Source organism: Poecilia reticulata, chromosome 7 (assembly GCF_904066995.2).
Source record: "Poecilia reticulata chromosome 7, P_reticulata-male-v2, whole genome shotgun sequence".
NCBI classification, from domain to species: domain Eukaryota; kingdom Metazoa; phylum Chordata; class Actinopteri; order Cyprinodontiformes; family Poeciliidae; genus Poecilia; species Poecilia reticulata.
Window position 1 is genome coordinate 31,775,474 of NC_088836.1, and position 25,978 is coordinate 31,801,451.

Below are 25,978 nucleotides of genomic sequence, written 5' to 3' on the forward strand. Positions count from 1 at the left end.
AACTAAAAACAATATTTTTGCTTGCTGACTGAATATTTAGGTTGGAACAAAATATTGTATTTGCAAGCTAAATATTTACAAACTAAATACCACCAAGCTAAATATGTAGTTTGTAAGTATTTAGCTTTGTAGTTAAACATTCTGCTTGTCTGTCAAGCCAAGATTCAAACTAAATATGCAAACTTAAATATTTAGCTTGTTAACTATATTTAGATAGCAGCAAAATAAATACTTTGCTAACTAAATATTTAGCTTATATAGCAAGTTAAATATTTAGCTCCAAACTAAATATGCAAACTAGAAATTTAAATATGTAGCTTGCTAACTAAATATTTTGCTTTAACTTCAAGCTAAATATATAAGCTCAAATATTTAGATTGCTAACAAAATACTAAAGTTGGATCAAAATATTTAGTTTTCAAACTAAATATTTAGTTTGCAGCCTTAACTTTAGGTCCTTTTAAAATGTATTTATGTGAAATTTTCCTCTGAAAATGAGTGAACATACAACAAAAATAGTAAAAATTACAGTTGCATTGTTTTTTGAAAACAATACTTAAAATACTTTATTTTTTGCATAACTTGTGTTTGGTACCAGAAAACAAACAGCCATAAATACAAACATACTCAGAATTTGGTGATTATGACTCAGGTTTCCTGAACTTGGCTCCATCTGCTGCAAACGTCATGCATAATAAAAACACACAAAATTGGTTCATTCACAAATTGCATTGCAAGTTGCAACATTTGTTTACAGTTTTATGTGCTTCAAATGAAGAAGAGCCCACAGAACGAGGCTGCGAGTCCAGATGTCCGTCCTGTGGCTCGTTGTAAACGTAGGCACTGGTGTTACTGGACGTCAGCCGGAGGAGCGGAAGGCCTGGACTGTTGGCTCCGGCGGCTTTTCAAGTTCATCTTGTGCTGATAAGAAAAGCATTTTAAAAGTGCTTCTGCTAGGATGCGTTAAGATTGTAAAATGTAGCCGCGCCTCCATGAATGCCTGCAACAGGTGAAGATCTTCTGACGAACAAATCAGGAAGCGCAGAGAAACAAAAATACAAAAATAGACCTTCTTACCGTCGGTCCTGAGAGCAGCACCGGAGCACAGGTCGTTTTTCTGAACATTAAATATTTCAGCCCATGTCGGATAATCAGTGTGTGTCTGAATGCAGCAGGCAGTAACCAAACCTCACAGCAAGCTGGCATGCTCCCTAGCTTCAAAACAACAACGCAGCAACAGTAAACGTCACGTCGAATAAGAACCCTGGTCCCACCTGGAAGATTCAGCCTGCAGATGTTAGATCTGAACGCAGTTCCAAGCCAACAAGCAGAAATTCAAGCTACAACTCAAACCGTAGCTGCGTTTCCATTCCCCGCACTAACACAGACATGAAGCGATAAAAACTTTTGTTGCTAGGATGAGGTGATTTTTGGGGGGGGGGGCCGTAGATAAATTTATTTATTTCGCAAAACTGAAATGGAAACAATTTTTCCGCATCACGAGTCACATGATCAGCAAGCGGATGTTACCGCTGACAGAAACCATGAAGAAGATGAACAGGAAGTAGACGGAGGAGCACGTTTTAAATGAATTATCGCGTGAATAAACTTATTCACGTGTGATTTTAATTATTTTTCTGATTTAATGAAAACACAACAATTGTGTTTTTTCAGCATTATTGATTATTGACAAAGTTTTGCGCATATTTGTAATGGAAACACAGCTACGGAGCTCCTCCACATGCGCTATAGGAAAGATGCGCTCCTTAGCATTAGAGCTAATTAGGGGCTAGCTGGGAGGCCAACTACGGCTACGCTCCTTTGGCTGCTAGCCAAGCTAAGCTAAACAAAAATAAGCGCACATTAAAATTTAAGATGCTTTTCGTTGATCCTTAAACCAAACTCTTTCTGTACAGTTCATTCCTGATCTCTTTAACGTAAAGGAGTCGCAGGTTTCAGAGATCGTCACGTCTGGATGCAGTTTGATGAAAACAAACAAAATCATTTAACCAGCAAACGAAACTTTTTCTCCAAGATATTTAGCTCAAGAGCAGGAAGGGTCCAGCTACGAAACTAGTTAATTTCCCTTTCTCTTGTCTAATGTGGCTAAAAATTCAGCTTTCGTTTAATTATTGCACAAAATCTCAATTTTCACGACGTGTCTTGCATCGGAAACAGAAGTGAAACCATAAAATTCCCCCTTCAGGCTCAGGACGCGTCCAGCGTGGCACATTTCCGTTATCACAGCCTCTAAAACACACGAGTTTAACACAGTTTGAGGAGTTTCTCTGGTGTCTTTACAGACTCCGCTGTCTGAAATACCGCTGGGTTTCTGTCCAGTTTGTCCGCCATGTTGGTTTGGGTCGCTGCTCCGCTTCATTTTCCCCAAACAGAAACGCGGAGAGGAGCGATCCCCATGGCTCCGCCTCACCGTTTCCTGACGTTTCCCATCCAGCAGAGGAAGGCCGCCGTTCGCCCCTAAACCTCCACGGTTTTGTAATAAATGCGTTGATAAATGCCGTCCAGCTGGTTCTGCAGGGCGTGGAACGACGGCCTTTGGGTCGGCTCGGTGTGCCAGCAGTCCTTCATGATGCGGTAAATGTTGGGAGGGCAGCGGTCGGGACAGCCCAGCCGAAGCCCCGATTTCAAGATGTCCATCACCTCCTTATTGCTTTTTCCTACGTGAAAGGATTAAGTAGAAATAAATAAATAAAATTGTTTCCGTTACAGATGTGTTCAAACCTTTGTCGATATTCTACTAAAGTTGAAAAAAAAACGCAACTTTGTAAATGCATTGCTTCCATTAAATAAGAAACACGAATAAAAATCACATGTGAATAAAGTTTGTTCAGGCGATACGTTATTAAAAACCACTTCCTGTTCGCCTTCTTTGTCGTTTCCTCCAGTGGTAACATCCTGTCATTGATCAGGAGCAAGAAAAGTGTTTCCATCACAGTTTTATGAAATAAACTCATTTTGATACAAAAAAAAAAAAACTCACTCTAGCAGCAAAACGAGAAACTTTTTTAACTGTCGTGTTTCTTTTAGGTGAATTTATTTCCTAAGTGTCAAATTGCTCGTTTCTATGGAAACGCAGCTCATGTCTGGTGAACTTCTGGTTAAAACATTTTTGTTCTTCATTCAGTGAACAAAGAAATTAACTCAAAGAAGAGAACCGATGCTACATAATAAAGTTATTTAAAGTAAAAAGTACATTCTTTCCAAAAAAGTGAGTCAACTACCCAACCCTGGTGGGGAAAAATGAAATTAACATTTTTGCTAGACGTTGTTTTGTTGTCAGCAGCACAAAGACACCAAACTAGTTCTTCAGTGAGTAACAACAGAAGAACTAGTCCATCCGTTTACACTGGTGGCCCATCATGCCTCCATTAACAGGTTGGGTTAAATCTACAGAAAAAACTAATTATGCTCAACATCATTCTTAGCTATTGAGATTCCAGTCTGCTCTGTTTTTCTGTCACTTTAAATCAGGTAAGCTGCTGCTGGCCACGCCCCCGGCTCAGCGTTTACACTCATGAACATGTTTGAAAAGCAGAACTGGAGCCTCCTGCACAACCAACAGGAATGGAGCAAATGGTTTCTGGATGGCAAATCAACAACTTTGTTGAGTTTTCCTGTTTTCTGGAGCGAGTTTGTGTTTTGCTTCTGTTCTCTGTGGTTGCAGCATTTTTTGTTTTAAAGTATTGATTCTGTGCAAAAACACAAAAAACTCACCAAGTACTTTGGTCTAGTTTCTTACTATACTTGAAATAAGACAAAACTAACTTACAGGCAACTTTTCAGCAAGAAACAGAAACTTATTTTTAGTTAATAATTTCATAATATAAGCTAAACTTCTAAGTAAAGAAACTAAATATCTGGTTTAGATATTAAAGCTAAACAAGTTTGAGATGTTTGAATATCTCAAATGATCTTTTACACAATTTATAGATCTCCGATTTAAAGATCCTGCTGAACTATATGACGAAACAGCTTGCCATACTCGTCCTCGCAGGGTATTTTTAATTTACAGCGCTAATCAGGAACAAAGGCTTCCAGGTTTCCATGTTCGCTGAGCCTCTGCAGCTCAGAGGCAGCAGAGGTTTTCCAATCCGGCGTTTTAAAGGTTGACCAGACGGCATTTGCATGAACTGCTGCAGCTGGTTTGCTTCCCTCTGGCTAACAGCTAGCTGAACTGCAGCAGAGGAGACGTGCAAATCTGCACATTTCAGGAAGTTTTATTATAAGATGAGGGTCAAAACTTTGTGACCTTGAACTGGTTTTTGCTCCAGTCCATCGATGCGCCATCGTTTTCTCCACTGGGCGACTAAAACTGGATAAAACTTTGCAAAATGTCTTCAAATGTCTGTCATGAACTCGGCTGTTAAGATGCTAAAACACTGGATAATTATATCATCCACAACAGAGTGAAGCAAATTGAACTAACATTTACTCTCCATGCGTTTGACATGTTCCTGCTGACGAGCTAATTCTGTGTCGAGTCAGAGACAAATTTAAAAGCTGTGGGACTTTGACTGTGGAGGTCTGGAGTTTAACGCAGAAAAGGTTCAGATCATGTGTCAGGATGGCCTAGTCAAAGCCCAGACTAAATCCAGTAGAGAATATTTGAAAATCTGACTCATTTCATAAATATGCACATCAACAAACCCCAAAAAGAGCGTCCGCTGTCACTGCAGTGAAAGGTAAACAGTGAGACGCACTGCAAAAAGTGAATGACGCAAACTCCAAAATACAAAAAACACTTTAAAAAATCAAATATAACAAAAAAAAAGCTGCAAAAACAGGAAATAAAAGCAAATAGTAAAAACTGCAACAAGTATAAGAAGCTACAAACTTGCTCCAGAATACGTTAGTCCTCCAGGCCACCAGGGGGAGTCGGCCACCAAACCGTACGGCACCAGACTCAGTAAAGTCGGATTGTCACGATTTAACGGGATGTCCAGTAGAATACTGGATATAATGTTATAGAACAGCAGCATATTAAAGCATCTAACACGATCTACTCCAGACTCCCCCTGGTGGTCAGGAGGACTCACGTTTTTTGTGTTTTGCTTCTGTTCCCAGCAGGTTTTGTTTTAAAGTATTGACTCAAAGGGGCTAAATACAAACACACACCATACATCACATCTTTATTTTGAAAAGAAAATTCAGAATCATGATTCATTTTTCTTTTAAGCTTCATAATTAAGCATTACTTTGTCCATCACTTAAAACACCAATAAAATCCACGGAGGTTTGTTGTCCAACAGGGCAAAACGTTTCTAGGGTTTGAATCCTTCTGCAGGGCATCGCAACACTTTCATTGCTCCTTCGTTTGAAGATCAAACTGGTTTGTTCACAAATTAACCCAAGGCAGGAAATGACTACTGTACCTTCGTACGGCATTTTCCCGCGTGACATCATCTCATACAGAAGCACGCCGAACGACCAGACGTCTGATTTGACAGAGAAGCGTTGGTGCAGCGCCGCCTCAGGCGCTGTCCACCGCACCGGGATCTTGGTGTTCCTGCTGGCAGTGTAGACGCTGTCCTGCAGCGAACATTACAGCCACATCAGAATCATTCCTTTACCCAACAACGAATCCTTTTCTTCAACATGTTCCGCTTGAACTAACTAACTATTATGGTCCAAGCAGCTCTGAAGGTCTGGCTTTCAGGCTAGACTCAAAGGAAATCAGTGGAAGTTAGAGGAAGTCGGCTGTTTTTGCAGTTTTCTGGAAGTTTGCTCCAGATTTATGGTGCATAGAAGCTGAGAGCTGCTGCTCCATGTTCGGTTCTGGTGAGATTTTGTGTTTCTAACTTGTTTTTAGTCGCATTGATCACAAGAGGTTTTGGTCCAGTTTATAGCGCAAATATCCTAGAACACTTGAAATAAGACAAAACTACCTCATAAGTAACTTTTCAGCAAGATATAGGAGTCATTTTCATTAAATATGATGAAAAAATATTATTTTCAACAGCGGATTATTTCACTTATTACAGGGGAAAATGTCTCGTTATTAGTGAAATAATCTGCCAGTGGAACTAGATGAAAAGGTCGACCGAATGTCTGCTTTTCATGAGTATTAAGGGATTTTTTTACTTAAATTAAGCTCCAATATCTTGTTGAAAAGTTACTTGAAAGTTAGTTTTGCCTTAATTCCAGCGTACGAAGATATTTACACTAAAATCTAGACCAAAAATACTTGGTAAGATTCATAAAACCAGCTGGCCGAACGTGCTGGAGCTCTGTTTGGGTTGCTAGGTAACGGGCAGAGTTCCGCTTGGGTTGCTAGGTGACGGGCAGAGTTCCGCTCGGGTTGCTAGGTGACGGGCAGAGTTCCGCTCGGGTTGCTAGGTGACGGGCAGAGTTCCGCTCGGGTTGCTAGGTAACGGGGTATTGCCTACCGACTTGTGACGTTACATTCTGGAGGTTTTAGAAACAACTTCATTTTCTAGACTCTTACATTAATTCATCTCCAAAAAGCAGCGTTTTTTTATGCACTTGTTCTGTTTTCATGAGCAGCAGAAACCAAAATGGAAGCACAAAAAATGTCCAAAATGTAAATTTTTCATAATTTCTCCTGTTTAAGTGTTGTGAAATATTCAACCAAGGCACATTAAACGCTCTTAAGGAGCTGAAGCTTCAGAAATAAACGCTTTTGAACCTGACTGGTCAGATAAAACCTGATTTACCTTAATTATCCGAGCCAGTCCGAAGTCCGCCACCTTGCAGATCAGGTCGTCTCCCACCAGGATGTTTCTGGCGGCCAGGTCTCTGTGGACGATGTGTCTGTCCTCCAGGTAGCCCATGCCGTCTGCGATCTGGCCGCTCATGTAGATGAGATGAGCCGTTTTCAGCAGCTTTCCTTCCTCAGCTGCAAACACAGTTTCACACTCAGACCAAACGCAAACCGCTGCCAACGCTGCAGCAAATTAAAGTCCTACAGACGGTTTTATGTGAACCTGGACAGTTTTTAAGATAATTTTTGCCAATGGGAGCATAAAATGTTGACTTTTTTCCATGTTCTGGTGCAGATTATGGTTTCCCAGCATGATTAGCTTGTTAGGCAGTTAGACACTGCTAACTAACAAGTTAGCTGCGCTACCCTAATGCTAACTAACAAGTTAGCTGCGCTACCCTAATGCTAACTAACAAGTAAGCTGTGCTACCCTAATGCTAACTAACAAGTTAGCTGCGCTACCCTAATGCTAACTAACAAGTTAGCTGCACTACCCTAATGCTAACTAACAAGTTAGCTGCGCTACCCTAATTCTAACTAACAAGTTAGCTGTGCTACCCTAATGCTAACTAACAAGTTAGCTGCACTACCCTAATGCTAACTAACAAGTTAGCTGCGCTACCCTAAAGCTAACTAACAAGTTAGCTGCACTACCCTAATGCTAACTAACAATATAGCTGTGCTACCCTAATGCTAACTAACAAGTTAGCTGCACTACCATAAAGCTAACTAACACGTTAGCTGCACTACACCCTAATACTAACTAACAAGTTAGCTGCGCTACCCTAATTCTAACTAACAAGTTAGCTGTGCTACCCTAATGCTAACTAACAAGTTAGCTGCACTACCCTAATGCTAACTAACAAGTTAGCTGCGCTACCCTAAAGCACTAATCATGTTTTCTGAACAAATTGTTGAAAATGAGAATTTGTTCTCAATCAACTTTCCTGGTTAAATAAAGGTTAAATTAAAATAAACATTAGTTATGCTAATGCTAAAGCTCTACACCATTAGCGGGAGCTAACGCTAATTTCAACCATGTTGAAAACCTCGTTCCATTAAGCCCTTTGGTGTTGAATTTATGTTGTTTGTTGTTGTTGTCGGTTTTATTTTGCACGTTTCTGGTTTGAAGTGAAGCTGCTACATAAACAGTTTTCACCCACTTCAAAATAAAAGCATGAATATAAACAGCTAGCTACTTTGAGAACCAACAACAGTTTGTAATCAAAACTCCATCATGTTGAAACTTCATCCAACAGAAAGTTTACAAAACCTTCCAGTGAATTATGGCTTTAGGATTTATCCAGGAAGAACTTGTGACGTAGCGTTTGTGCGCTCAGGTGAACTCACAGCCCAGGTAGGCCTTCAGGCTGCCTTTGCTCATGAGTTCGGTGACGATGTAGACGGGTTCCCCTCTGGAGCACATGGCCAGCAGCTGGATCAGCTTCGGGTGGTGGAGGCTCTTCAGCGCCTGGACCTCCTTCACAAACTCGTCCTGCTTCGTGTCCTCTGAGGAAAACAAGCTGCGCTTAGCCGTGGCACCGATTCATCTCAATAAAAGCTCCTACATTTGCTTTTCATCGTAAAGCCGCACGCCGTGGAGGAACGCATCAGAAACACTGAGAAACTACGGCAGCGTTTCTCGAAGAAAGAAAACGGGAAATGTTTCTCCGTCCAAACTCAAATTCTCTAAAAAAAAAACTTGTTTTAAAAAACTGACTTTTAAATGTGAAACTTTTTTTACTTTTAAATCAGAAATTTTCATGTTTTTTTTTCAATAAAATTTGGAGATGAATCTAAAAATCTGAGTTTTTTTCCAGCAAATTTTTTTACTTTTCAGACTCAGAAATTTCACAGATTTCTCTGATTAATCAAAAAATAAAATAAAATTCTAGTAAATTTGTGACTTTCCAAACTCAGATATTCCTTAACATGTTTCAAGATTAATGTAAAAATGTTTTTTTCTAGCTAATTTGCAGTTTTCCAAAGTTTTTCCTCCAAAGATTAAGATTTTATTCATTTTACTTGTAACCTGGGAGAAGAAACGTACTGTAAAAAGTGAATCTGCTGCAACTAAAATCAGTATTAAGAAATTAGACTTAACGACTTAAAATGAGTTTCTATTTCCTTTTAAGTTTGTTTTTCTTCTTTCAAGTCTAAAATGTTTCACTGGAAACCAGACCAGAAACACGTGCTGGCCGCCAGGGGGCGCTGTGAGGCCTCAGAAAACCGGAGGGAAGATGATTTTCTCTCAAATTTCTTAGTCTTAAATTTTCATCAGAATTGTTGTTTTCTGTTCTTTAATATTTGTAAATATCAAATATAAGTTAAAATAATTGTTTTAGATGTTATTTCATGATTTTATTCACAAAGATGCTTTTGTTCTTAAACCAGCAGGAAATGGAAAATAAAAATAAAAATGAATTCTGCTGCAAAAACCCGACAGAATTACAGAAATAACATAAAATTTGATGTGATCATCACTCCTGCATTTCTAACTAATGATTCAGTTTGTCTGATGCAAAGATCAGCTTTCAGCAGGACATTAAATCCTGCAGCAGCTGTAAAATATTAACTTCTCATGAAAGTAATTCTGAAGGACTTTATGTAAAGATTTAATTCTGGTCAGACAACAGAGAATAATTTCAACTAAACTGAAGGAAAAACAATCAGAGCTGTGATCAGACGCTGGTTTTGCATCAGCCAGTCTTCCTGCACCTTGTTTCAGCATCTTTATGGCCACTTTCCGGTTCTCTTTGGTCCAAATGGCTTCCCATACTTGTCCAAAGTTTCCTTCTCCCAGTTGGTGGAGGAGTCTGAACTCTTCCCGCGGTCTCTCCCACGGCTCCATGTCGAAGAGTTCCCGCTGCGCAAAAACACAAACGAAACGTTTCAAAGATCCACCGCAGTTTGTGGCAGGAGCAGAACGTCGGAGTGTCTGTTGTCCCAGAGCGCTGGCTGTAGGGAAGGACATTTCTGACAAAAATCTGACATTTTCTCTAAAACACGAGGAAATTTCTGAGCTTGAAACATCAAAAATGTCCTAAAAAAACTTTTTTTTTTATTTCAGAAACTTTCCAAAAAAAACTTTGAAACTCCAAAAGTTTAAAAATTTCAAACATTTAAAATGTTTTACTTCTGAAACTCAGAAATCTTGTTTTTCAAGGGATTTTTGAGATGAATCTAAAATTTAGATTTTTTTCTAGCAAATTTTCAAATAATTTGTTAGATCCTCCTAATTTCTGTCTCAGCTCGGCGTCTGTTTTGCAGAGTATTTATGAACTTTATTTTGAAGGGTTAATGCAGAAAACGGTATTTCCTGTTGTCCCTTTAGTAGTTTTTAGCTGAATCTGCCGTATTCCTCCTGTTTGATGCAGAAACAGACAAAAACAAGTCGTCTGTGTATTTTACTCATTTTAAATAAAAGCCTGTTTTCTTTTGATGCTCGAAGATCCAAATATTCTGATCAGTTTTTAAATTAACTCACATTATTCCTTTTTAGACGCTTTCTAAAATAACGGGACAGAATTTATGGAGAAGCTTTGCAGTTACCAGGTTTTTATTCTATATTCAGTTTTTAAACATTTTATGTTTCTGTGAATTTGCTTCTCATTTTTCCTACTTTGGAAAAATAAAGGAATTTATTTTCTGTGAATAACGAGTCTGGGAAGTATGGCTGACATATGGAGCTCCAAAACGGACAGAAATTCTGTTTTTCTTCACTTTTCCACACATTAATCACTCCTTGAGCTTCATGTTTTAATAAAACCTGGATTTTGGATCTTCCTGGATTATTTGTGTGTTTTACCAAATTATTTGCAGAAAAATCGAATATTTGCAGATTGTTTTGTAAAGTGTATCTAAAATGTTCTCAGGAAAAGGCAGATGGTGAAGCTGAAACACTCATTAGCCATGCTACCTGACATGCTAGCGCTGGCAAACGGCCAATGAATGAGCGCCATTTATTTCCCTTGGCACCGATTGGCTGAACCCTCAAAATCAAAGATTTCCTAAATGTTGGCTCCTGCGGTGAAGCCAAAATGGCTGCCACTCTGCTTATTAATGAATATTAACGTATATTTGGTATCTGAGCTTTTAGGCAGTAATGAATCTTTTTCCAGATGGTTTCAATGTTTGTGGATTTTAGTCAGACAGTCGAGATCATCGACCGTTTTTACCGGTTTTTACTGGTTTTTACTGGTGCTGACAAGAATTTTCTGATAATCCAACAATGTGTTTAATGGGAGGAACGAACAAAAAAACATAAATCAGGTTTAAATGAGAAACAAAAATTTATTTTAGTTAAAATAAAATTATTGAACAATTGATTAAAAAACTGATTAATAAATAATTTTCTGGGATTATAAATAAAACAGGATACTGATTTCATATTAAGAACAATTAAAGTTAAAAACACATCAAGATAAATTGAAATTAAAGACACTTATTTTCACCTTCTTACATTTCAGTCACAATTCAATGAATGCTTGGATAAATGCACTTTAAAAGAATAAAAAGTTCATCAAACTGCAAAACTTTAACCCTGATTTTATGATTAAAGACAAATAATAAACTTAGATTATTTAAGTGCAACAGAGTGTTAGTTAGGAGGGAAATAGACAGAAAGTGGAGGGAAAAATCAGGAAATATTCCTCTGGAAATGATGCTGCATGACTGTGAGGCTAATCTTAGAAACATGTTTTCTCCAATAAAATCGCTAAACTGAGATCAGTGACCCGTTTACTGCTGAAGAACAGTTTATCTGAAACGGAGTCATGAATATTATTTTATTAAAGTGCAACAAAGCTGCATGAAAAAGATTTTATTATGAAGAAATGTGAGATTTTTTTTTTATTTTTAACATTTTATCTTTGTGTGAAATTAAGATGGGAGGACCCGAAACATTTAAACGTAAAATAAATAAATAAATAAATTAAATTTACTGAGTATTAAAGTTAAAAACAAAACATTTTGCCATTTTTGGCTTGTTAACTGGATGAACATTGAAGAAAGAAAACATTCAGTATTCAGTCTTATACAACATGCATTTAGATTAAATTAATCAAAAACGAATCATATTGAGAACCAGGTACTTTAAATATATAATACCGCTATTTGAAAATACGAAAAGGAAAAAACGAAAATTAATATTTGAAAAAGTAACAATTGAAATAAAAAAGAACACGATTTTATGTCCAAACGTCCTGGAGCTCCACTGAGGTTGCTAGGTAACGGGCAGAGTTCCTCAGAGGTTGCTAGGTAACGGGCAGAGTTCCGCTGTGGTTGCTAGGTAACGGGCAGAGTTCCGCTGTGGTTGCTAGGTAACGGGCAGAGTTCCGCTGTGGTTGCTAGGTAACGGGCAGAGTTCCGCTGTGGTTGCTAGGTAACGGGCAGAGTTCCGCTGTGGTTGCTAGGTAACGGGCAGCGTTCCGCTGTGGTTGCTAGGTAACGGGCAGAGTTCCGCTGTGGTTGCTAGGTAACGGGCAGAGTTCCGCTGAGATCGCTACATTTTCCAGACACTAAAAAACATGGTTACTATCAAAAAACAGCTAAATGTTTTTTCCAGCACTTGGTTGGTTTTTAGAGGCAGCAGTAACCCAAATGGAAGAATAAAAATATGTAAAATGTGAATTTTCCTTTAAAGAAAGCAATTTGAAAATAAAACAATATTCTGGCACGTAGCAAACTGGTTATTTTTCTTTGGTTTTCTGGTGTCAGACAGTGAGGAATGACTTCCAGCATTAAATTATGACATATTTCCGATGTTGTGCTTTGGTCTGAGCTACAGGAAGCAGGAACGGTGCGGGCGCTGGCGGCCTTCCCTGCATGTGCCGGGTCAACATTCCCAGTCTGGGAAAAGCAGAAAAACCGGCTCGGCACACGCAGCAAAGCATGAAGGGCAACCGAAGTCGCTCTGCCACTCCTTAAGCCTAATACTAATATTTTCCTCCGTCTCCACGTTCACATTTAAAGGCGTTTCTGCTTCGTGTCGCCGCCTCAGACTCACAGCTTCCGCTGGAAGGGAAGAGAGAAAAGGGAGGAATCACCGACTGACCTTCACGCTGCACATTTTCATTCATCCTCAAGTCAAATAATTCTGTTGGAGTTTTCTGTTTTTCAGCAGATGTGGAGGAAATCTGAGCCGTTGGCTCCCAAACTGATGAGTCGTGGAAACGGAAAGCTGCTTGCTGGGAGTTAAAAATAGCTGCGTAATCACAGAGCCGACACTTAAACCGCTCCGCTTTTTTAAATCTACTGATCCCAATGCAGCGTTTCTGTACAGAAAGCAAAGAAAAACTGAATACACCGCGGGATGCAGGGGAGTTCAGTCCCACAGCATGACTCCTCCAGCACCATGCCGCCGAGTTCAGACTACGGTTTTCTTCTTCTTCATGGACTAAACAAAACATACGCGACCGAAATGATTAAACGCATCTTTTTTGTTACTTTCAGAACACAATCACTCATAAAACACAAACAGAAACAACAATGGCTGGTGCACAACCGGCCCCCTGTGATTAATCAATTAATCATCAACTAATTTACTATTTCAATCATCTTTACTTGGATTATATTAACTCTAAAATATTTCGTTTTCTGAATAAACAACTCTCAGAGCAGGAATTCTCAGGGGAAAAACTGCACAGAAATATATATAAATTAATATTTTTGTCAACCGCACAAGATGCCACCTGCTAGCTTCCTGTTAGCCTGTTAGCAATGACTAGCATCGGTTCTGTTGTCAACAAAACGCGCTAAACCTTAAATGTATGCCTGATATATAAAAGAAAAAGGGACGCAGTCCTTTGCTACTAATAATTTTTGTTTAAATTGGTTATAATTTGTTTTTTAATTACGAGGAAGAGGTCAGTGGGTCAGTAGCGCTAGCTTGACTATGAGAACCTTAACATGAAGACGTGCTGCAGAATTTGATGTTTTGGTTCAGTTAAAATAAAAAAGGCAAACTAAACACCAACTCTGACAGGTCATCAGTAGAGCAGGTGTTTAAATGAGCTAATCTACCGCCGCTGTGTTAGCTTAGCTAGTAGCAGCGATAGCTAATCTGACACAGCGATTAATAATCACACAATAAACATCAAGCCTGAAAACATAAAACTGTAACTGACATGTTGGTGTGTTTTTTGGTGTTGAATCCAGCTGGTGGAGCTGTTGTTAGTCGGTTGCTATGGCGACGAGTCTGCATGAAAGCGTGGCCGACACAGAGCGACAGAAAAAGTGGTCTTGAGTCGTTCTTCAGCGGGTTTTTTCTGTGTTATTTTTCGCCGTGGCGCTCTGCACCGAGTTAATAAAAGCTTCGTCTGCAGGTTTCGCTTAGCTAACGGGATCGTTCCCCTGCTGCGGCGCCGCTAAAACAATCGTCTCTTTGCCCTCCGGCTTTGTGTGCATGTTGACGGAAAACAACACGCAGCGTGTCTGTATGAGCTGTGGACGAACGGAGAGCGCCCAGGAAATGCTGAACAGTAAAAGAAATTTCCCGCCATCGTTTTGGCGCCCGCTCTAGCGCGGCACCCGTATGCGTCACATGTGGTGTAATTATCTGTGACGTCTTAAATTTTTCCATGTGCCAATAATCTGGCCTTCATGTCTTTCTGCTGGGAGCATAAAAGTTTCCCACCTTCCAGACAAACAAAACTGATGAATGAGGTTTTTAAATGATAAACTGTAGAACAGAAACGTGTGAATTTCTGTTAGTTCGTCTTTTAAAGAGCCTGAGTCTCAGCAGCAGATGCTCTGAATGCCGAGCATTTTTACCGCAACAAATACAAATTATTTTAGGTTTAAATTCAATATCTGGTCACGACCAGAGGAAATGCTGCCACACGGTAGGAGCTGAAATTACTGGTAAAGCTTTTTGCACAACAAAAGATTTACTACTTATTATTATTTATTCATCCGAGTCTAAAGACGAGAATGAGCAGAAAACATACAAATTTATCTGTATGTTCTTTAAATACGAGTCTTATTTTCGTATCTAATCCCTAAAAAATTATAAAAATTTGAACAAAATAAACAAACTAAACGCAAGAAAAATAAACTGAAACAGAAATAATTAAAAAGAAGAAAATCAAAAATAATCCTAATAAAGACAAAATACGAAATATGTAAAAGAAAAAACTGAAAAAAGTAAATATGAATTAAAAATATTTAATAAAACTCAGTCTAGCAAAATAAATAAAATAAACCCTATAAAATAAAATAAGTGTGACAGAAGGAAAATAGTTGTTTTTAAATATGTAATCATATAAAACGAAAGAAGTTTTATTAAATACATTTTATTTAAAAATATCTAATTATATTTTCATGTATAAATCTATACAATAAAATAAAACAAAAAGTCATAATGAGATAAAAAATAAAATAAATCAAATGAAACAAAATAAACCCACTAAAATAAACTAAATAAACAATAACCCTGATAAAACAAAACAAGTCCTGTCTATGAGACGGGGGTTAGCTAGAGGAGTAACCGGTAAACAGTATCCTACCTGCTGGGCGCACGGCTCCGCCAGGCTCACCCCGAGGCTCCGCGGGTTCTTCTGGTAGTAGGAGATCAACTCGCCCAGCGTGGCGAACGACAGCTGGTCCGACACGAAGTACGCGCCGATCACCGAGCGCTGCACCCGGAAGTGGAAGACCTTCCCCTCGCTCCGCGCTGCCAGACAGGGTCAAAGGTCACAGGGACAACGGTCACAGTGAGACAAAGAAAACTCTGAAATTTTAGATTAATGCAATGTTTTTTTTTTCTAGAAAAACATTGCATTTCTGAGTTTGAAAAATTTAACATTTCCTATAAAAACTCAAATTCTGAGATTAATCTCAGAAATTTTCTACAATAAAAATGACAAAATTGGCAAGAAAAAGTTGTGAAGTTTTGAGATTAATCTAAAAAATTCTCAAATTCAAAAATACTTTAGTTTTGAATAAAGTATTTATTGTTTCATTCAAAAATAAAGTAATAAGAAAATTAAAAATCTTTAACTAAAATCTGAACAAAATGTCTTTACATTTCATAAAGATGAATGTAAATTCCTGCCAAGCATCTCCGTATTATTTAAAATCAAATATTCATAATAAAACACAGTAAAAGTAATAATGTTAGAAGTATTAAAAAAAATTAAATTTCACTTAAAAAAATACAAACTGGCTAAAAAACTGAAATAAAGTAAATAAATTGAAAGTATTTAATAAAATTATGTAAATTTAGTAAAATAAAACATGTAAAATATAAACCATATAAAATAAATATGAATAAAAATCAAAACAAAATAATATGAAACATAAAACATATTCTAAAACCTAAAGGCTTTTATTGTGATGATTGTGACTCAGCAACAAAAAGTACCAATAATTTCCAACCAGCAGCTTGAAGCTGGAGGAACGATGACGGTAAAACGTAAATCTGCTGAGTAATGAAAGCTGAGGAAATGCTGAGTCAGCCTCTCACCGGACACCGTGTACTCGTCACTGTGACTCTCACTGATGCGAACCAGGAAGGCGCCATCTTTGTTTTGGGAAGCCAGCAGCAGCTTCTCTGCTTTCACCCGGTTTATGTTCCCGTAGTACCACCTGACAGGAAGTAGAGGACAGGAAGTGGAGGGACAGGATGAGGGGGGACAGGACGTGGAGGGACAGGAAGTGGAGGGACAGGAAGTGGAGGGACAGGAAGTGGAGAAACAGGAAGTGGAGGGACAGGAAGTAGAGGGACAGGAAGTGGAGGGACAGGAAGTGGAGAAACAGGAAGTGGAGGGACAGGAAGTGGAGGGACAGGAAGTGGAGGACAGGAAGTGGGGGGACAGGAAGTGGAGGACAGGAAGTGGGGGGACAGGAAGTGGAGGGAAAGGAAGTGGAGGGACAGGAAGTGGAGGGACAGGACGTAGAGGGACAGGAAGTGGAGGGACAGGAAGTGGGGGGACAGGAAGTGGAGGGACAGGAAGTGGAGAGACAGGAAGTGGAGGACAGGAAGTGGGGGGACAGGAAGTGGAGGACAGGAAGTGGGGGGACAGGAAGTGGAGGGAAAGGAAGTGGAGGGACAGGAAGTGGGGGGACAGGAAGTGGAGACATTCGGTCAGGATTACAGAAACAACAGAAACTAAAAACACGATAACAGATTTACTGGACGATAAATCGTCCCAAAAGTGATAAACGATAATATTGTAGTTTTGAGACGTTATTACCTTTATATTAAACTAATAATCAGAATCAGCTGAACTTCGTACAAAACTAAATCCGTTTCATCCAAAGAAAAATACAAACATGAATGAGCCGAACTTTCATTAGAGGAGAATAAATATATTAATCACCTCAAGAAAAAGTTCAGCAGTATTTTAATACGCTGCACGTTTTAGTTTTGCTTAATTTTATGATGTTTCACTGGAGGAAAAACAAACATGTTTAAGAAACAGAAACACCTGCAGGTTTTGTTTGTGTTAAACTCAAAGAAACTGATTTATTTATTTATTTTTTCCTTTTTGTAAAAAAAAAATCCACATGATTTTATATTTTGCTCTGATTAATATTGTAATTTTTAAATATTATATGATTGATTTTTTTTTTAAATAAGTTACTAAGAACTTTTACTTTGATTTTTTTTATGTTTAAATGATATTTTTATTATTATGTGAAGCTTTTGCTTTAAAACCTGCAATTTAAATAAAGTTTTATAATTATTATTACTATGATTAGTAGTAGTATTACTAGAGTATCTTTTTTATCAAATACTTTTTTACTCCTAATTGATTAATTTCTTGGATGTCTACTTTTTACCTCTGAGTAAAAATAATTTATAATACTTTTACTTCAGTTGTTGGTACTTTACGCCTTTTCAGGCTTTTATCATCCAGTTTTGGTAAAAAAGAGAGAAAACATGAATCCTGAAAATGGAAATCATTGAGTCGTTTTGATTAGTCGTTTAACTGATTATTAACTGGTTATTAACTGGTTATTAACTGATTATTAACTGGTTATTAACTGGTTATTAACTGACAGGTTTAGCTGAATTGAGCTGCAGGCAGAAACTTTTTAAAGAAACTGTTTTTCTGGACTTCCTCCTCCTGACTGTGGCGGTAACAAAACGCCGCAGCGGTCCGGCCGGGTCCGGTCTGTCTGCTCAGATTTCAGAAGCTGCGTTTACCCGGACTTATCCGGGCGGGCGGGCGGCTCCGCTCTCGGGTTTCACAGAAACTAACGGCACGAAGCGCAGAGCTCAGATAAAATGCCGGGAATCTGACGGCGCCGTCAGAAACTCGATGCTGGGAAACTTCAAACAGGAAACGGTGACGCAGCTGATTCCGAACGCAAACATTTAGCGCTGCAGACGGAGGATAGAGAGTTGGTGAACGGTAAAGGTGCGTTCACACCAGCCATCTTTAAGCCGCTTCAACCCGACTCCAGTCCGTTTGCATGGAAAGTCCGGTTGGGTTGGGTGAACGCTAAGCTAACTCTGAACGCTAAGCTAACTCTGAACACTAAGCTAACTCTGAACGCTAAGCTAACTCTGGTTCACCTTCAAACGTCGGTCTGGGTTCGGTTGAAGTGAACTCTGGTTCAGTTTTAATTCATAACGCCAAGCGGACCGGAAACTGCTCCAAAAACAGGAAGTGGACTATAGAGCAGAGCATTCTGGGTAAATACAACCAAACCAACGCAGTTCAGAGCCCAACCTGGTTCCCAAAGTTTTCGGACCGGTGTCGCTCATTTCCACAGAAGGAGAGTTCACACAGGGTCGTTCTTATTAAATGCAATCAGACTTCAGTGTGAGCGGTTTGACCCGGAAGTGACCCGGATGCACAGAGGAAGAACGCCGACGTCGCTCTGTTCACAGCAGCAACAATGGCCGCCGCCGCCATTTATGGGTAGATTTTAAAACATCACAGACCCAAAAAAACCTCAAACATGATTTAAAAAGATGAACGCCTGCTTTCAGGTTGGGCACACAAAAACGTCCCATAACAAACATTCCTCACGGAATAAATAAATGTCGATGTTTTCGTCTGGAGTAACTGAGGCTTTTCTGATTGGTGATCAGTAGGAAGGTGATTGATAAAGGAGGATACGCAAACAAAGAAGTCACAACGCTGCCATCTTTGGTGCAAATCTGCTTTTAATTTATTTATTAATTAGTTATGGCTGAAAACTTATAATTAATATATATTAAATAACAGGAAGTGCTCACAAAGAAAGACCCAACTCCTGTTCTTTGTTTCTGAAAATTTCATGTTTTTTCTTTAAACCCCTTTTTAGGTTTTGGATCAACAAAGATTCAATCAATCGTGTCCAAAAAATAAAGAAAGAAAAGAAAACTGACAGCTTTATTGTTTTAATTAAAATTGACCATCTTGGTTTACCGTTGTGCAGATTAAACAAAACCATTTATTTTAAGTATTTTTAGTTGTTTTTTTATTTCTGGTCCTGGACCTGAAGCAAACATCATGTTCCATGTTTTCCACAGTAGGAATGGTTGTGTTTGCTAACTGGTGTGTGTGTGTGCGTGCGTGTGTGTGTGTGTGTGTGTGTGCATGTGTGCGTATGCATGTGTGTGTGTGTGTGTGTGTGCAGGTGTGTGTGTGTGTGTGTGTGTGCAGGTGCGTATGCATGTGTTTGTGTCTGTGTGTGTGTGTGCAGGTGTGTGTGCGTATGCATGTGTGTGTCTGTGTGTGTGTGTGTGCGTGTATGCGTGTGTGCGTATGCATGTGTGTGTGTGTGCAGGTGTGTGTGTGTGTGTGTGTGTGTGCGTATGCATGTGTGTGTCTGTGTGTGTGTGTGTGCGTGTATGCGTGTGTGCGTATGCATGTGTGTGTGTGTGTGCAGGTGTGTGTGTGTGTCTGTGTGTGTAGGTGTGTGTGCGTATGCATGCGTGTGTCTGTGCGTATGCATGTGTTTGTGTCTGTGTGTATGCGTGTGTGTGTGTGTGTGTGTGTGTGTGTGTGTGTGTGTGTGTGTGTGTGTGTGTGTGTGTGTGCGCGCTGGCTATGCGGTGTGAACACAAGTCGACCTTAAAGAGAGCGTTCTGCTGAAACATGATGACTCCATGCAGGCTGGATAAATAATGGAGGAGTTGCAGCTGCAGGGCGTTTCAGCCATATTTTCTCTCATCTGCAGAAGACGAAACGAGTGACCGGCCCCAAAAGATGCTGCTGGTCACTGTGACCTCTGACCCTGAGGCTTCATATGTGGTGTGATGATAACATGATGGTACAAACCATTACAAAACATGAAAACATTTCATGTTTAATGTAATCATCTCAGTCAAAACTAACTTAACATTTGGCGACGTTTTGCCTTATTTTTACGCTCACCTTAATTTCTCACAAAGGATTAATTATTATAAACCTTCCCTAACGTTTAATTTTATATATTGTGTTCAACTAAAAATCTCTTAGAAGAAAACATTGGGGAAAAAAACTAACAATGTTTTAGCCTGCTGGCAAATCTGTAAACATCCTTAAGTGACTCTCTTGGCTGAGAGCCATGTAGCTAGCCGGCTCTCTAGCTACATAGACAAATGTTGCGTTTTTCCCCCAGTAGAACAGAATCTACTGGACTATCAGGAGGGAAACATCCACATTTTCCACAACCAGAAGATCGCTACCAATCTAGAAAGGTAGCTACAACGCTAGCTGAACAGCAAGATAGATAACAAGATAGCTATATCGCTAGCTAGATAGGTAGCTACAGAGCTAGCTAGGTCACTCTGTAGCTACATAGAGCTACCTACCTAGCTAGAAAGATAGCCGTTATCTAGATAGAAGGTAGCTAGATCTCTGGCAATCTATCCAGAGTTGTAGCTAGAGAGTTAGCTGTATAGCTAGCGAGGTAGTGAGGCAGCTGTCTCGCTAGATTATGTAGCTATAGTATCTATCACCAGAGAGCTAGCTAGCTCTAACTGTACTGTTTTCAAAATGGTTCTTTTTACAGTCACAACAAAGCAAATAAATTCATAAATATGTAGAGATGAAGCGGAATATTTAGTCTCAAATGAGCTGATTGGAGACAAAAGTTGGCATGAATTATTGTTTTCTGGTCCAATCTGGGTCTAATGTGGACCGATATCTTCAGGTGCTGTAATAAATGCTGCGAGGTTTGGATCCTCCACTAATTCACGCTCTGATTGTTGGAAACGTGTGCGGACAATCGGGCCGTCCCACACGCTCTCTACGGCGGCGGGAATGCAGGAGATGCTGCCGTCGATTTTCTAATAAATGAAGACAAAAAGGCTGAAGGTTTTCAAAAACAGACGACTGAGGAACCTGAATCCAATATGGCCGCTGCATATTGGATAAAACAGGGTGGAGGAGATGTTCACTTCCCTCCATAACGTAGAAAACGCATCGTTATCAGCCTGTGCTGCTAAAAGTACTGAGTATTTTACTGAAGTTACTTTACCTACTTTTGGCTTTTTGATGATCGTTTTACATTTTAACTTCCATAATTATATTTGATTGCATGGAAAGTGCTCCATAAAATCTGATTTACTGGATTCTGGTCTTACCTAAAAGAAATTACATCTAAACACTCATGCTGATGTGTTTTGATGTGTAAAGTTTAAGATTTGAGACTAAAAATTATCAAATGTTTTTTTCAGTCTGTCGGCTTAATTAGTCCGTCTGACATTTAAATGCAGCTTCGAGTTTCTCAGATTTTTATATTTGGAAATAAAGAAGTAAACTGCTGCCAAAAAACTCAGGAATTATTAATCTCAGAAATGTTTAGGGGAAAAAACAAGGAGATTTCTGAGTTGCAAAGTCAAACATTTTTCACTTTTAAAACTCAGAAACGTCCAGGTTCCTTCCAGAACATCCTAGATTTTTTTTTAAACTTGAAGTTTTAAAACTAAGAAATTTTCATTTTCTTTCTCAATAATTTCTGAGTTTAAACAGAAGAAAGAAAAGAGGAACAAAAAGAAAATGTATAATTAATTTTGGAAATTAAGAAACTGGGAAATCTCAGTCGAACATTTTCCGAGTTTATTTTTAGCAAATTTGCTGCCCAGAAACTTTGAGATTAATAAAAATGCATTGAGAAAAAACAAGGAAATGTCAGATTACTGAACGTCGCACATTTTCCAAGATAAAATCCAAAATTTTTATATTAATCCCAGAAATGTTGAAAGAAGATAATCGGAAGTTTCAGTTTGAAAAATCGCAAATTTTCTAGAAAAAACTCAGAAACTCAACATTTTCAGAATAATCTAAAATGTCTCCGATTCTAAAATCTAAAAAATGTAAAACTTTTTTCTAGAACATTTCGGAGATTAATATTATTTTTGACAGAAATTTACTCCTCCGTTTGTTTTGTCTAATAGCCCAGATGTTGTGTGGAAAGCAGCCCGAGCAGGTTCTGAACAGGTCCAGATCAGGTCCAGATCAGGTTCTGAACAGGTTCTGAACAGGTCCAGATCAGGTTCTGAACAGGTCCAGATCAGGTTCTGAACAGGTCCAGATCAGGTTCTGAACAGGTTCTGAACAGGTCCAGATCAGGTTCTGAACAGGTTCTGAACAGGATCTGAACAGGTTCTGAACAGGTCCAGATCAGGTTCTGAACAGGATCTGAACAGGTCCAGATCAGGTTCTGAACAGGTCCAGATCAGGTTCTGATCAGGTTCTGAACAGGTCCAGATCAGGTTCTGAACAGGATCTGAACAGATTCTGAACAGGTCCAGATCAGGTTCTGAACAGGTCCAGATCAGGTTCTGAACAGGTTCTGAACAGGTCCAGATCAGGTTCTGAACAGGTCCAGATCAGGTTCTGAACAGGATCTGAACAGGTCCAGATCAGGTTCTGAACAGGATCTGAACAGGTCCAGATCAGGTTCTGAACAGGTCCAGATCAGGTTCTGAACAGGTTCTGAACAGGTCCAGATCAGGTTCTGAACAGGATCTGAACAGGTCCAGATCAGGTTCTGAACAGGTTCTGAACAGGATCTGAACAGGTTCTGAACAGGTCCAGATCAGGTTCTGAACAGGCTCTGAACAGGTCCAGATCAGGTTCTGAACAGGTCCAGATCAGGTTCTGAACAGGTCCAGAACAGGTTCTGAACAGGTCCAGATCAGGTTCTGAACAGGATCTGAACAGGTTCTGAACAGGTCCAGATCAGGTTCTGAACAGATTCTGAACAGGTCCAGATCAGGTTCTGAACAGGTCCAGATCAGGTTCTGAACAGGTTCTGAACAGGTTCTGAACAGGTTCTGAACAGGTCCAGATCAGGTTCTGAACAGGTTCTGAACAGGTCCAGATCAGGTTCTGAACAGGTCCAGATCAGGTTCTGAACAGGTCCAGATCAGGTTCTGAACAGGATCTGAACAGGTCAGGTTCTGAACAGGTTCTGAACAGGTCCAGATCAGGTTCTGAACAGGTCCAGATCAGGTTCTGAACAGGATCTGAACAGGTCCAGATCAGGTTCTGAACAGGTCCAGATCAGGTTCTGAACAAATTCTGAACAGGTCCAGATCAGGTTCTGAACAGGATCTGAACAGGTCCAGATCAGGTTCTGAACAGGTCCAGATCAGGTCCAGATCAGATTCAGATCAGGTTCTGAACAGGTCCAGATCAGGTCCAGATCAGGTCCAGATCAGGTTCTGAACAGGTCCAGATCAGGTCCAGATCAGGTTCTGAACAGGATCTGAACAGGATCTGAACAGGTTCTGAACAGGATCTGAACAGGTCCAGATCAGGTTCTGAACAGGTTCTGAACAGGTCCAGATCAGGTTCTGAACAGGTCCAGATCAGGTTCTGAACAGGTCTAGATCAGGATCTGAACAGGTCCAGATCAGGTTCTGAACAGGTTCTGATCAGGTTCTGAACAGGTCCAGATCAGGTTCGGTCGGACTCACTTGTGTTTGGCGAACTCGTCCTGCAGCAGAGCCACGTAGTTGGCCGGGATGAGCCCGGACTGCGGCGCCCCGGTCAGCTTCTTGGCCAGCACGTAGTCGCCCCGCTTCTCGATCACCGACAGCTTGTCGCCCTCCTTCACCGTCAGCTCGTCGTCGCTCCGGGCCTGGAAGTCGTACAGCGCCGCGTACAGCTGCACCGGCCGCTTCTTGGGCGACGGGGCGCGGATGTCCCCCGACACGGTGCGGATCTCCGCCGACCGGGCCCCCGGGTTCTCGATGACCAGGTTCGGGACGGGCGGGTAGCGGGGACCCGGCCAGATCCAGTTCCAGAGCCCGGAGCAGCAGGGGCAGCAGGCGCGGCAGCAGTTCTCCATCCTGGGTCATGAAGGAGCTCCGAACCGGGCCTGGGACACACAGTCAGCAGCCTCTCCGTCCGCCGGGAACATAACAATGAATCCGCAGCGCGGGGCGGCCCGCCGAGCCGGACGAACCGGTTTCCTTTTTTGTTGAGATCATGGATCTTCGCTCCGCGCCTGCAGTGCGCACAGCGGCTGCGGGAATGCGGAAACCGGACTCTCCTCCATCCGAAGCGGCTCGGGTCGCTGCGGGGGCTCGGTGCCGGTGCCGCATGGCTCCCGGAGGTTAATCCATTCAGCGCGGCTGAGGAGGCGCAGAGGTGACGCTGAAGGTGAGGCGGGACGGCGCGTAAAGAGGTTCGGGTTTGGCGCTCCGCACAACATCCAGGCTGCGCACCGAGGAGGAGGAGGAGGAGGGAGGAAGGTGCAGCAAACAGGGCGGGAGGGGCAGAAACGGCAAGTTTTCATCACTTCATCAAACAAAGGAGTGTTTAATTAATGACATCATCACGTATTCATGTGTCCATTTATCACCAGATTTACTCAGAGCTGCTGGTTTAACTTGTATCCAAAACAAGAAGCAGCTGAAAATCTGAAGCTGTTTTAGGCGATTCAACGCCTTTTAACGAGAAATTAATTTATTTAACTACAGAAAAAATATCTCACCAATGACAAATTAACATATCAGCGGGAATAAACTTAATTTATTTAATACATCCTCTGGCTCCAAAACATGTTAAAAAAGAAAATTAAAATATTTGAGCCTTGATTTCCAGATTTCTAAAACATTACAGTTTTACTTTATCGGCAGATTTATGTAGGAACAAAATCTCACCTGCAGAATCTCATTGGTTGCGTCGCTGGTGGAGGGTGTACGGAAAGCCATCCAGTTCAAAAATATCTGACTTCTAACATTTAAACATGTCAACATTTTCTGTAAATTTTAGCTAAAATCATTATACCCTTGCTAACTTTTTTGTGTCTTAGCAATGTACAATGTCAAGTGATTGTCATCGAAACCCAACATATGGAAGTCCAGGCGGTGGCAGCAACAAAAGTTAAAAATTCTTCTACTTTTTCTTGTTGCATTGCTAACCTGCATCTGCATGTCTACGTTTACGAGCGCAAAATTTCACATGCAAGAATGTCACCGCTCTCTTGGCTGAAGGAGGGTATATGGAAAACCATCCAGTTCAAAAATATGTAGGCAACATGTCAACATTTTCTGTTAACTTGTCTTGCGTCGATTGTAAGTGATGGACTCGACACACAGGTAGCACACAAAATCTCAAATGCATGAATGTCAATAGTCGCTTGGCTTAAGAGGGTGTAAGGAAAGCTATCCAGTTGAAAAACATGTCACCTCTCACAAGTAGACAACACATTAGCATTTTCTGTACATTTAAATCAAAATTAATTAACATATCCTTGCTAGCTAGCTTTTTCGCATCTATCATAGGTAATGGACTTAATACACAGAAAGCAACAGGCAAAAGTTATCGCCTCATAGCAACAAAAGGGGAAAATATTTTTAAATTTTCTTATGTCGCATCACAAGTCCAAAACAGCCAAAATTAAGATACACTTGCAAGCTAGTATGCTAGTTTTTTTCCTGTTTGTCATGGGTGATGGGTTAAACACACAAGGATAGTAGATAACACGTCAATAACACGTTATCTAAACGTTGTCAAGGTGTTGTTTATGTGTTGATTTTACGTTAATACAGTAACAAATAGAAAACACGTTAATGTGTAGTCAATGTGTTTTCTACCCATTAAACATTTTTTTGAACTAGATGGCTTTCCATAAGGGCATGCAATTGTCGCCTCTTCGTAAGTTCCGTAGAAAATGAATGGAGAGCCCTTTAAACACAAAACTTATCACCAGGTGGCAAGACGACGTTCATTTTCACCACTTCTTGTGTCACTCTATACAGAGATACATGAAAAATGTACAGAACAACTTTAAATATTGGCACTAATGGTGAGAAATGTGAAAAAGTCCAAGAGGAAGAACATGCGCATTATGAAA

The 25,978-nt window shown here is 40.1% G+C and overlaps 1 protein-coding gene across 1 annotated transcript; it reads right to left on the reverse strand.

Moving 5' to 3' along the window:
* Positions 1-1,438: 1,438 nt before the first annotated feature.
* On the reverse strand, positions 1,439-25,461 carry srms (src-related kinase lacking C-terminal regulatory tyrosine and N-terminal myristylation sites). Its single transcript, XM_081609341.1, has 8 exons — positions 23,592-25,461; positions 16,209-16,330; positions 15,250-15,416; positions 9,461-9,608; positions 8,093-8,251; positions 6,696-6,877; positions 5,394-5,550; positions 1,439-2,678 (listed from the first exon to the last, which is right to left on the reverse strand). Exons 1-8 carry the CDS (start codon positions 23,963-23,965, stop codon positions 2,479-2,481), a joined length of 1,509 nt encoding a protein of 502 aa, XP_081465467.1. The 5' UTR covers positions 23,966-25,461; the 3' UTR covers positions 1,439-2,478.
* Positions 25,462-25,978: the final 517 nt, after the last annotated feature.

Excerpts from the sequence above, each read along its gene's own strand:
- srms (XM_081609341.1), bottom strand. The coding sequence starts at position 23,965 with ATGGAGAACTGCTGCCGCGCCTGCTGCCCCTGCTGCTCCGGGCTCTGG. Across the intron at positions 16,331-23,591 it reads GACGAGTTCGCCAAACACAA|GTGGTACTACGGGAACATAA; the intron begins GTGAGTCCGACC and ends ACTTCCTGTCAG. Across the intron at positions 8,252-9,460 it reads CATAAAGATGCTGAAACAAG|AGGACACGAAGCAGGACGAG; the intron begins GTGCAGGAAGAC and ends TGTTTTCCTCAG.